This window comes from Hoplias malabaricus, chromosome 9, assembly GCF_029633855.1.
Source record: "Hoplias malabaricus isolate fHopMal1 chromosome 9, fHopMal1.hap1, whole genome shotgun sequence".
In the NCBI taxonomy this organism is placed as follows: domain Eukaryota; kingdom Metazoa; phylum Chordata; class Actinopteri; order Characiformes; family Erythrinidae; genus Hoplias; species Hoplias malabaricus.
Genome location: NC_089808.1, coordinates 7645547 through 7657693, shown reverse-complemented (window position 1 = coordinate 7657693; position 12147 = coordinate 7645547). Strand labels below are relative to the sequence as shown.

The 12147-nt window shown below is 39.5% G+C and overlaps 1 protein-coding gene across 1 annotated transcript in view; it reads left to right on the top strand.

Annotated features, from left to right (window-relative positions):
* Positions 1-544: 544 nt before the first annotated feature.
* The window catches only part of cacna1eb (calcium channel, voltage-dependent, R type, alpha 1E subunit b), a 73623-nt gene continuing 62020 nt past the window's right edge, over positions 545-12147 (top strand). Inside the window, exons 1-3 of the mRNA XM_066682062.1 lie at positions 545-1187; positions 9006-9111; positions 11562-11701. Of these exons, the coding sequence (XP_066538159.1) occupies positions 964-1187; positions 9006-9111; positions 11562-11701 (470 nt within the window). The 5' untranslated portion in view covers positions 545-963. The remainder of the gene's footprint in view (positions 1188-9005; positions 9112-11561; positions 11702-12147) is intronic.

Below are 12147 nucleotides of genomic sequence, written 5' to 3'. Positions count from 1 at the left end.
CATCCAAAGAGATCGGAACACGGCCAACAGGTTGCACCCACAGAGATGATATAACAACAAGCCGCCTGCATAATGCTCCTTCCTAATTACAGATACAAAGACGGCATGGACTCCGAATGGGATTTCTGTGGGGAGTTTCTGCATCCTACAGCTTCATATGCAACCAAGAAACTTCACTCCCTGAGGGCAAAAGAACCCCTTCATCCATTAGGGGAGGAATAGAAACATCTCCCCCTAATTCGTACGTGTAAAAGAGCTGTTTACACCGATTGCATGTACTCAATAGAGTATTGAGACTGGAGCTCTGAGTACACAGATTGCCATGGTAACTGATTTTCCTATGTCCCAATGAGCCTGGGGGAAATAAATGAATTGCTGCGCTGAAATCCGTGGGAGAAGGTAGTGGAGGGATGGTGATGGTGATGATGATGATGGTGGTGGTGGTCGTGGTGGTGATGGGGAGGGGGAGGTGGAGTGTTGAAAGATTTTTCTCTTTTTTTTAAGAGCTGCTGGTGATCGCGCCCACCAAGTCAGAGCAAAGGAAGGCGCAGGATTTGTGCCTCTCTTGGTTTCTGCCCTTTCATCAGAAAGAGATGATATGATGCGATGTGTTCATTACATCACATGAGTCCGGCGAAACTGGGAGAAGAAGCAGCAGCAGAAAAAAACCCAGGCTGGGGATTGAGCTCGAGGCTGCAGGCGCGTCCTGAGGGTCTTTTTCTTCAAGTTTCTGGTTTCTAAGCTTGCAGGTAGACGGTCCAGTTGGAGATGCACGTTGTTTTTTTGGCGCTGCGTCCAGGACACCCAGCCTCAGCGGCAACGACAACTCTGCCCGAGAACAAAAGTTAATGGAATGTAAACAGCGGGACTCTACGAGCAGCGCAGGTGTCCTCGCTATGGAGTGAAAGGAGGACCTTTCTTGTTTCCCCTTGGTTTTCTCCGCACCTCGTCCACGTCCTCAGCATGGGTCAGCCTGAAGGGGAAGCGCCTCGAGAGGCGGGCGCCGAGCGCGAGGGAAACGGCGCCGAAGTGACCGCCAGGCAAGCCAAAGCCCAGCGCGCACGGACCATGGCCCTTTATAACCCTATCCCGGCCAAACAAAACTGCCTCACCGTCAACAGGTCTCTGTTCATCTTCGCCGAGAACAACATCATCAGAAAGTACGCGCGGAGGATCACAGAGTGGCCATATCCTTCACGCTTAGTGCCGTTAGTACGTTGTTGTCAAACTGTACAGTCTCGCAAGGTGAGTCTCCAAACAACGTGGAGCGAATTCAGTTCAATCCCAGCTACAATGTGTCTGCCTTAAACACGTTTTAAGAATCCTACCATTCTGCTGTCCATGTTTTCAATTCGACGGTTTTTTTCTAGAACGTTCTCAATAAATATTCATATTGTTAACCTGCGCGTTCAAAACACCCACTGAGCGTGGCAACTAACACGTTTGAAGTGATAAACAGCTTATAAACGTTATATTACAGCCTTTGAACATTACATTACAATGTTATTTAATAATAATAAGCCATTAATAAACAATAACTTACAGGTAACCTACGTTTTGGGAACGTTCCTGCGAACTGGGAGTAGCAAGTACATTTTAGTTCTAGGAACATTCCCCTAACGTTCAGTTTTAATCTTAGAGGACGTTAATTTACTCAGTTGTTGACGTTCAGAATGACTGGCTTTATTAATGTGCCAGGACATTCATATTACACAGATCTGTACAAGGTTTTTTATATGATATTTACGTTGTGGAAAGTTTTTGTTACTTTTATAATATTAGAGGCCCCTTAAATGTATCCAAAGTTTTGGAAACGTTTAGCTAACAATTAGCTCATTTCGCCAGAATTCCAACTAGCACATTTTTTGTCAATGTTTTGAAAACATTCCCAGTATCAATCAGTAGTTGAAGTAGCTGAATTACTTCTGGTTGATAAAATGTGGTGCTTGTTTTAGTAACGTTTAAAAAACACAGTTAAAAGGTATATTCGTCAGTTTCTGTCATGATCATGAGTTTTCTGGTGTAAACAAGGCGCTTTAATACAGGGCTTCAGTTTTTAATTTTGGTATGAACAGAAAATAACAGGTTTCAATAATAATAAAAGAAATGATAAACACATTATTTTATTATTTTTGCTTAGGGCCAAATTTTGAATGGAAAGAATCAGTCCAAACTCAAACATGGTCAATCTATTTTAAGTTGTTCTCTATCTCCAACACCCCAGCCCCAATAGATAAATAGATAGATACAATGTCACACATTCAATACATTTATTGATTACTAACTTTGTGGGAACGTAAGTCAATGCGACCTTTATGGAATCTTTGGTAAATCTTTTTTTTTTTTAAATATATATATTTTAAGGCCCTATAAGGTCAGCCAAAGTTCTAGGAACTGAAATAGCTGAAATAGGACTATTAAAGTACAGTGCTGATTATGGCTAATTCTTTATCCCAATAGGTTATTCAACTCCATGCAGTGTTTATTTTATTTAAAGGTTTATTTATTGTTAACAGTAGCTTTTGTTTACCGTAGGGTATAGTTACATGCCAAAGCAGTACTTATTTTCAGAATGTTACTGTATATGTGTCGGAGAAACACGTGGCCCTTATGGCTGACAAGATTCAGGGAACTATTACTTATGGTTTAACCTGAGTTTTAAAATTAAGTTTCTTCACTCATTGTCCATTTTATCAGCTCCACTTTTCATATAGCTGTGCTTGATATTTTTGAAAGTACAGACTGTAATTTGCTCTGCTTTGAGCTGTTATACAATAATTAGGACCACAACTGAGCAGGTATTTTTTGGACGGGGGATCAATCTCAAACACTGCCATAGTGGTGTGTTAATGTGTTTTTGCGCTGGTACAAGTGGATCAAACACATCAATGCTGCTGGAGTTTTTAACCACGGTGTCCATTCACTGGCCATTTTATATAAAAAAAAACTATCCTGACTCTTTGATTCACTTTTTAAATATAAATTCAGAGAGAGAAGCTCATCTGTTGCTGCAGTTTGTGTTGGTCGACCTCTAGTCCTTCTTCAGGGGATTTCTGGATGCTGCCCACAGGTTACTCTTGGCTGGATGTTTTCTATGGTTGTTGGACTGTTCCCAGCCCAACAGTGACACTGGGGGTTTAAAAACTCCAGCAGCACTGCTGTGTCTGATCCACTCATACCAGCAAAACAAACACAGGCCAAATAAACAACACCAGCCAAATAACACCTGCTCAGTGGTGGTCCTGACATAGTGTAAGAGGGTTAACAAAGTATGAATAGCAATAGATGGATTACAGTCTTTATTGTCCAACTACAAAGTGCAACAAGAAACAAGGAGGCATTTTTTAAAACGTTTTTCTGATTGTTGCATAGTTGTATGCAAAGGTTTGGACATCAGTTAACTTCTCCTCTTTAGAATCAAACCTTAATATCACTGTTGTTTTTCACATTTAAAGCATAGTAGCTAATAGTTTTGTTGATATGACAATACAGAACCTATACTTAAAACATAGAATATCAACTGTAGCATATTTTTTCATTAATTTTTCCCAGAGTATGCTGCAAGTGTTAACTTATTAACATGTCATTGGACTATGAAAGTCCAAACTTATTGTAGCTTTAGTGTGGAGGCCTGTGCAGTTGTCTTCACAATGGAGAGCACTTTTTGGTTTTCTGTATTTTTTTTACAGCTGTAGGTTTTGGGTTCTCGATCTTGAGAACCCACTGTCTGGCACAGAAAAAGGCCATTTGTCCATTTTGTTATGAAGAGAATATATTACTTGTGAATATAGAGAAAATACTTTCCTGAAAATATTTTCCACTGATTGTGTTCTATATGCTCATAGGAACAACCAAACATCAGTAGTTCTGCACGTCTTTTATCTTACCAAGTTTCAGTGGATTAAAAGCCGCACTGCACCACTTGTAAACACATTTTGCTTATGGCCTGTGTAACGCCCACTTCCTCACTGAAAACAATACTTTGCTTATTGTGCTCCATACAACTGATGGAAATACATTGCTTCACTCCCAGACAGTAAAAATGTAAAGAAGGCAGGCCTTTATAACTGTAACATTCTGTAATTTTACCAGAGCAAAGTGGTCTGACCTTGAACTTTGGATGTTGGGGTCATAGTGGGTTTTCTTGCTTGCAGCTTTCTGGCTTAAATGTGCATTCAGAGCATCAGCTATGACCAGAATCCGAATCAAAAGAAGAGATTTTCTGTCACCATTAGTTGAAGATGAGTCAATGATTTAATGGAATGTAAACTAAATTAATCCTGAACTGTACTACAGATTAATTTACATCATATCCTGACGTTTATGGACACTCCTTCTGAAGAATCAGTTAATCTAGTTTATTATGCACCTACTGTAGACAAGGGCTTGAGCTGCACCCACTGTTTTTTTTGTAATCTTCAAGTAATACCATTGAACAATAGAATGGGAAAGTTCTACTGAATGGGGTCATGCCTAGTGCCACATGTCTGCTAGAGGGATATAAAGCCCTCTGGGCATTGGGCTGTGGAGCAGTTAAACTGTGTTCTCTGGTGTGATTAGAGCACCATCTAAAACCTTTGGGATGAGCTTGAGTGGTGTTTCAATTAGCATCACATCCTGACCTCTCTAATCCTCACAGTAATCTGCCAACATCTAGAATAAAATCGTCCCAGAAGAATACAGACACTTAATGTAGTTACTCTCTATTAATACTCTTGTTTAACAAGAAATGTTGGATGAGCACATGACCACAAACACCCTGCCTTTTAGTCTACCATGTGGAAGACGTGTGATTTACATAACTATGTATTGTAACGTGCATGCAGAGATTCGTATTCATGTCACTGACTTTAAATACCTTTGTTTGTTGGAGAAATACAGATGCGGAGATCACTAAGACATACGATGGGTATTATTATTCTGCTCTTAAGGCTATGGATATACTAATGACAAATTGCAGGGTGATGATGGCTCTGTATTGGCTCTTCCTTAGAGGAACTATAAGCGAATACTATTAGAAGACTGACCCTGGATCTGATGTTCTAGATAAACCATTCATGAACTAAACAGGCATATTCAGGCATATTAGTCTAGACCAGCTGTTTATGTATAAACACAGGCACAGTGTGATAAGTTGGAGGACGTTTAATCTCTCTGAAAGTTACCAATTAGGTGGTGTATGTGATTTTCCTCAGAAATCAATTATTGCTTGAAAAATATAGTATTCCATATTTAGCACTCTTATAAATAAAGTAAATAAAGTGGTTGCGTTTGTGTGGTAGATATTGTGACCTGAGCCATTGCAAAGAAATTCAGGTTTCTCTACCAGACATCACTTATATCACATCATATATTTAACAGTTGAAATGACATGATTTTTAAAAACCAGCAGATTTCCCCATTTAAGGTATTGTAATGATGCTATTGAAATAAAACCTCATCTATAAATAATCAGCTGCAAAGGATATGGAAAATTCAATGTAAATCAATTCATTCAAAGTCATTTTGGAGCCTTTCTATTGTTCTGTTTGTCATGAAATACTCATGTGTTGTAAATGTCAGCTAATGTTTTCTAAGAGGGTCATGAAAGAACTAACCTCAAAAACGGAGATACACGGTTTTGTTCAGTCAGGGACACACTAGATTTACAGATTTTGCTCTCCAGCCATTAGAGGAAATTAGCGCAGAACTAGGCGTAATGTTTTTCTGGGAAACTGCCTGTAGTATGTAATTAGAAGCACTGTTCCAGATAATAATTCGTACACATTAGTTAAAGATCAAAACTAATGAGATATACACATTATAAGTGAATAGCCTGGAGTTCTAATGTGGGGTATTTTGGGCTGGCTGTGTGTTACTGCTTCTGCTTTCAGTGACAGTGTCTCACGGTGATGGTTCTGAGGGTCTGTTGACACTGTGACAGCACTGTGACTGCTATGTGTCATACCCAGATGTTTCATCCCTCCATCATCTCTACCGTCATTTGTTTGATCATTTTTGCCCGAAATGGTGAAGAATGAAATGTGATGCTGACCATGGTCACCTCCAATGCTTAATGAGATGTTTGTTTATGGCCTTTCTGAAAGCCTTTTACATACAGCTGATTGATGCTGGTGTAAAGAATGAACTGCATGTGGGAAGTTCTCTTCAAACCCGTGGCTATTTATAGCAGCTCGTTGTTGTGTGGACGCCGTCCTCTCAGTGTGAATCACTCAAAATCCCACAGCCTCATCATGGCGACCATTGTGGGTTCATGACACCATTTATGGTGGTGGCAAGAAATTAATAATGAAGGGGAGAATTACTCAGTCTCTGAAGACACATACTCCACACTCGAATAATCATCTTCCATCCAGAGGATTTGATCATCTCATTTGAAATTTATAATGGAATTAATTGTATAACATAGTCCAGGCTTTCTTTGCTATCATTAATATTCTGCTGCAAGGCTATGGGTGGATTTTTGAAGTTCAGAATGAGAGGTGAGTGTGAAGCATCTTCAAGTTTAAAGAAACTCTACTAGAACCATGCATCCAAGCCGAGAACCATTTAGGACTTTTAATTTTGAAGAGTGTAGTCATAGATGAGATTTCTGCTACAGCATAAGGCCTGGAAGCAGTATTAGATTTCTGTGGTAGAGCCGCCTACACAGAAAGGCCACCGTTCAAATGGTTTATGGAGACCCATCATCAGCTATTGGAGGTTGGACATGTTTCAAAGTCAGAACCATTAGTGTGGATTTGAATATGACACTGTGATATCAACAACTGCCCATTTGGCTATGAAGTGCCAGTTATACTCCAGAAATTTCAGTGAATGATTTTTGGAGTTGTTCCACTGCAGATAACTAAGGGGAAAAACAAAACATTAAAGTAGTAAGAAGAATCAGTAAGACAAATATTTCTAGCTGTAGTTTATTTAAAAAACTTTCTGAGAGACTATTGCAACAGCATGTGATTGAAATAGAAATAGTTTTTGGTAATTGTGCGTGACCTTAAAAGTTCTGTTCTGGCTAACTAGCCTGCCTTGCTTTATAGCTACTGTAACCTACCTGATGGCGGCACGGTGGTGCAGCAGGTAGATGTCGCAGTCACACAGCTCCAGGGACCTGGAGGTTGTGGGTTTGATTCCCGCTCTGGGTTACTGTCTGTGAGGAGTGTGGTGTGTTCTCCCTGTGTCCGCGTGGGTTTCCTCCGGGTGCTCCGGTTTCCTCCCACAGTCCAAAAACACATGTTGGTAGGAGGATTGGCGACTCAAAAGTGTCCATAGGTGTGAGTGAATGTGTGTGTGTCTGTGTTGCCCTGTGAAGGACTGGCTCCCCCTCCAGGGTGTATTCCCGCCTTGCGCACAATGATTCCAGGTAGGCTCTGGACCCACCGCGACCCTGAACTGGATAAGGGTTATAGATAATGAATAAATGAACCTACCTGATGCACATTATGTTTGATATACTCCATTTACCATGTCTTGTTCCACCAGAAGAGCGGCCAGGACAATTCTAATGTGTCTGCACACAGTGTAAGATGTAGCACAAAATTAGAATGGCTAATTGCAAGTTTTCAGACATACAGAAACAGAACACAACAAACCGACTTGGGTTTATTTCACAGTTTTTACGTTGGTAGGAGCTGCAGATCCTCAACTAACTGTGCACATGAACTGAACAAGTGAAATGTTCATATGTTCCTTTAATGTTTTTGAGAATGTGCACTGACAGTAACTATCGAGCATATTTGTTGTCTTAGCGCCATTGGTTGTGTTGAAATGTAACTGTGTTTTCATCTGGACCCAAAACACATCACGACTTCATACACTAGCATAAATGCTAATAATATTAACATTAGCTTCCAAACTGTAAGCTTAGAAGACTCTTTCACAAATAATGCCATGCTCCATTGTAGTTTACTTTATGTTTTAAGTTTATTCTTGTTGTTCACCTATGGGTCTGGTGTTCTGCTGTCAGTTTGTCCTACAGGAGCACATCACTCTGTCAGATAATGCTCCCATGTGTTAATGCTACAGGTAGGGCATTTTTATAGGCTACATCACACTACCAGAAAACTTTCAGAACATTCAAAACTAAATAATACTAAGTTGAATTTATATTATATACTTTGCGAATCAGTTTAAAATTCCTCAGAATCTTGATGTGTACATGTGCAGTAACCCCTTAAAGGACTGTTAAGAGATAACTGCTTTGCACCGGTTATGGGTAGATAATAAAAACCATAAATGATTGGACAGTGGACTAATGGGAAATGCACATTTCTGATTTTCTGATACTAAAGGTTTTAATATATTGTGAATAAACATCCTTATAATTCATTCATTATCTGTAACCCTTATCCAGTTCAGGGTCGCGGTGGGTCCAGACCCTACAAGGAATCATTGGGCGCAAGGCGGGAATACACCCTGGAGGGGACGCCAGTCCATCACAGGGTAACACACACACTCACACATATAAAAAGTGTCATCGGACACTTTTTAAGTCGCCAATCCACCTACCAACGTGTGTTTTTGGACTGTGGGAGGAAACCGGAGCACCCGGAGGAAACCCATGCGAACACAGGGAGAACACACCAAACTCCTCACAGTCAGTCACCTGAAGCAACACTGAACCCACAACCTCCAGGTCCCTGGAGCTGTGTGTCTGCGACACCTACCTGCTGCACCACCGTACCGCACCCTTATAATTCGTAAACTTATTTTTAATATGGTTTCTGGCCTGGTGTCAATCAGGTTTTCAAACCTCCTCCCACTTATAAACTAATTCAAATAAAGAATCATCTTTTAACGGAAACCAAAAGTGGTTCTCCAGGAAATCATCTTTCTTTTAGAAAGAGAAAGGATGGGGATCTGCCTCAGAGAAGCAGGGCACATTCTTGACTGTTGTCTTTAGATTGTTTGATTATTGGTAAATCAGGTGTGAAAATATGCATGCCTTTGATCTTTGATGTCTAAATTAGCTCCTCTTATTACATAACCATCCTTGACTATGCTTTCACTCCGTTTGAGTACATGATCTTGGCCACCATAATAGCCAACTGCATCGTACTGGCTCTGGAGCAGCATCTTCCTGGAGAGGACAAGACGCCCATGTCCAAAAGACTGGTGAGGAACGTTTTTATTATTATTATTATTATTTTTAACTTGCCTATTCTGATGTGGTTCTGGTTATTTGGGTTGACCAGTAAAACAGACCCTGCTGACAAATGCAAATATTAAAAAACAAATATTAAAAAACAAATATTAGTTCTGATATTGTCAGAACAGTTACAAAATATCTGTACATAAGTCCTGAATAAAACTAGAATCATCAATTTCTTGAAACATTCATGAACCATGGTAAATCTAAAGTTAGCCTGGGGGGCTAACTTTTCATAAGCTCATAGATGAGTGTCTATTCTAGCATTCAGAATGTTTTACATCCCAAGGATTCCCAAGGTTTGTATGATGTATTTGTGCAATAAATGCTGGGTATTGTAGCAAAACCATATAAACTGTGAATTCTGTCACATCGATGAAATGGAGGGACGTAATCTACACTCTAAACATTCAGATTAATATCGCTTCTGTGTTCATGAAATATATATTTGTACCAATATCATGATTAGCATAAATATCTTAAAAACATCTTAAACATTAATTTCATAGTGGCCACAGAATAATGCATTGTAGCTTCTGGACAATACACCATAAGAATAATAGCACTATGATAAGCAAAGCAAGATGTTATAATAAAAGTGAATTGGCCTGAGCTTCAGCACAGCTCCTGTTTAATATATTACAATGCTAATTTGAGAACACTAATAAATACTTCATCTCCAGTTCAACCCTTTAATAACTGCTGGTAATTATTAAATGATATTTTTAAAATCAGAAGGCCTGAAATAAGCAGTTGCGTTTTCAAATGTGCACCAAGACTGACAATTGCAAAATGAGTCACCCAGATAATGATTCATCTGATTATTTCATGATGTTGAATAAGCTGTAGTCTCTGTAGTACAGTGTGGACGTATAGATGTTTATCATTGCACTTGGTTCTGTGTGATATTAATACCAACAGACTGTATGGTGCATTAGTCACTGGTTGAGTGTCAAAGGGTCCGTTCCTCTAGAACAGTTTATGGTTTGAATGCCCAGGTGGGACATGAGTGAACACTTTAGTCATGACTATCTCCCCATAAACAAAATCTGAGATGCATTTGCTTAATATACAACCACATGTCATAAATGTGAAGCCCACACTCCCTGGTCCCTGTGATTCTGTGATTCATAGACAGAAACTGTAAATGTAAACGTGTTGTATGTCACATAATGACAGGGAAAGGGATTGCAGTTTCCGAATGCTAGCTTTTAGAATGAGTAAAGTTAAGCGTTTTTAAAGTTAAGCATGTCCAGGTCCTTTGCTCAAACTGAAAAGGGTCAATCTGGCATAAAACTAGCTTTTTATATGTTATATGTCATACAGTTTAATATTATATAGGCCAGCATAGGACTTTATTTGTAAATAATGAGGTTAGGGAACACGGAGACTGGGGTGATCTAGCAAGTGCCCATGGAGTGTAAAGGATCAGGAAAGCACTGACTGTTATGTAACAAATAAATAAATAATAATAAAATAATCCATAAAAAGCAAAACAGAACATTGACTGACATTTGGTAAATCCACCTGTGAGCAAGTGTATTCATATTAGTTTGTATCTCTCAGTAAGATATTTGATTGGATTAATGACCGGCATCAGACCTCATACTTTGAGAAGAACCACTGTTTGGAGAAGTCCCGTCCTTACCTGAAAAGAAGATTCTGGTTGGTTCTGCCATTGAGTTTGACTTCCTATTGTCCCGCGCCTAGCTGAAACAGAGATTGTGATTGGTTCTGCCGTAGAGTTTGACTCTCCAGTTCATACGGGTTACAGGGAGAGTGGATTTCTTTTAATAAGTGGCAGCAGAGCTCTGTGATTGAGAATGGTGCTGGATCCAGGTAAGTAGGTTCTGGAATGAGAGGTGCTGGATTTGTTCTGCCGGGGTTCAGCTCAAATTAAACACTGAATCCTTCAGCTTCATGCATTTGACAGAATTCCCAGTATTGTTTCGCTTTCATCCAATATTCTCTCACTAAAATCCCAACATGAATTATGTAATTAATTACATCATGCGAACTTTGGAAGCCCCTATTGTTGCTATCCCCTGATCTAGAGGCTGATGCATTTCTGATGGAACACTCTTCTCAATGTGACAAGCTGACTGGTCTTTTATCCATCTTGAATGGATTTATCGAGTATTTCAACCAGGAAAACTTCAGAAAGCCTTCAGCGAAGTCATCATCTCAGAGAATGAAAAGAACAGCTTTAACTGAACATTCTGCCTCATGTGGTTAAAGAACTTGAATGTTTGCATGTCAATAAGTGAACAGAAGCTACTCAGTTAGCAAGGTTATGTGCAAATTTACAACTGGAAGTCGGTTGTTAGCATCTAATTTGTATCAATATTAGTCTCACAGACTAGGCAAGAATATCTTCTCACTCTTACAGTTACAATTATCTATCTGTGCCCAACAGGAGAAAACAGAACCCTACTTTATTGGAATCTTCTGTTTTGAAGCTGGAATCAAGCTTGTGGCCCTGGGGTTTGTGTTCCATAAGGGCTCGTACCTGAGGAATGGCTGGAACGTCATGGATTTCATTGTTGTCCTGAGTGGGTAAGTGATATTTCGCACACAATTTATTCGATAATCCAGCCCTCGCCAGAAAGTCCAGGTGAAATGTGATGACGATGTTGATTTTAGTTGCTTCCATTCATGAGTTGATTAATGGATTTAAAGCACATTTGTGTTTCATAAACATGACTTTGTAGAGGTACTTACAAATTTTGCACTAACAAACTGTTTGCTAAAGTCCCACCTCCCTTAGTTTCTGCTGCTATGTCTATCAAACGTTTAGCTTGTAATGTTATTTATAAGTAGACATTGTATTAAAAGGTTTTTAAGCAGATACAGACCAACCCAGACTTACCTGAGATCAGTCAGGCTTGTGAGTTTTGACATGAGCTGAGAGTGTGGTTTTCTATATTCACTTCAAGAACACAAACAAAACATCAACAGTGCAAATTTCTTTTTACGGCAGGTGTTCAAACTGCAGGTTTGTT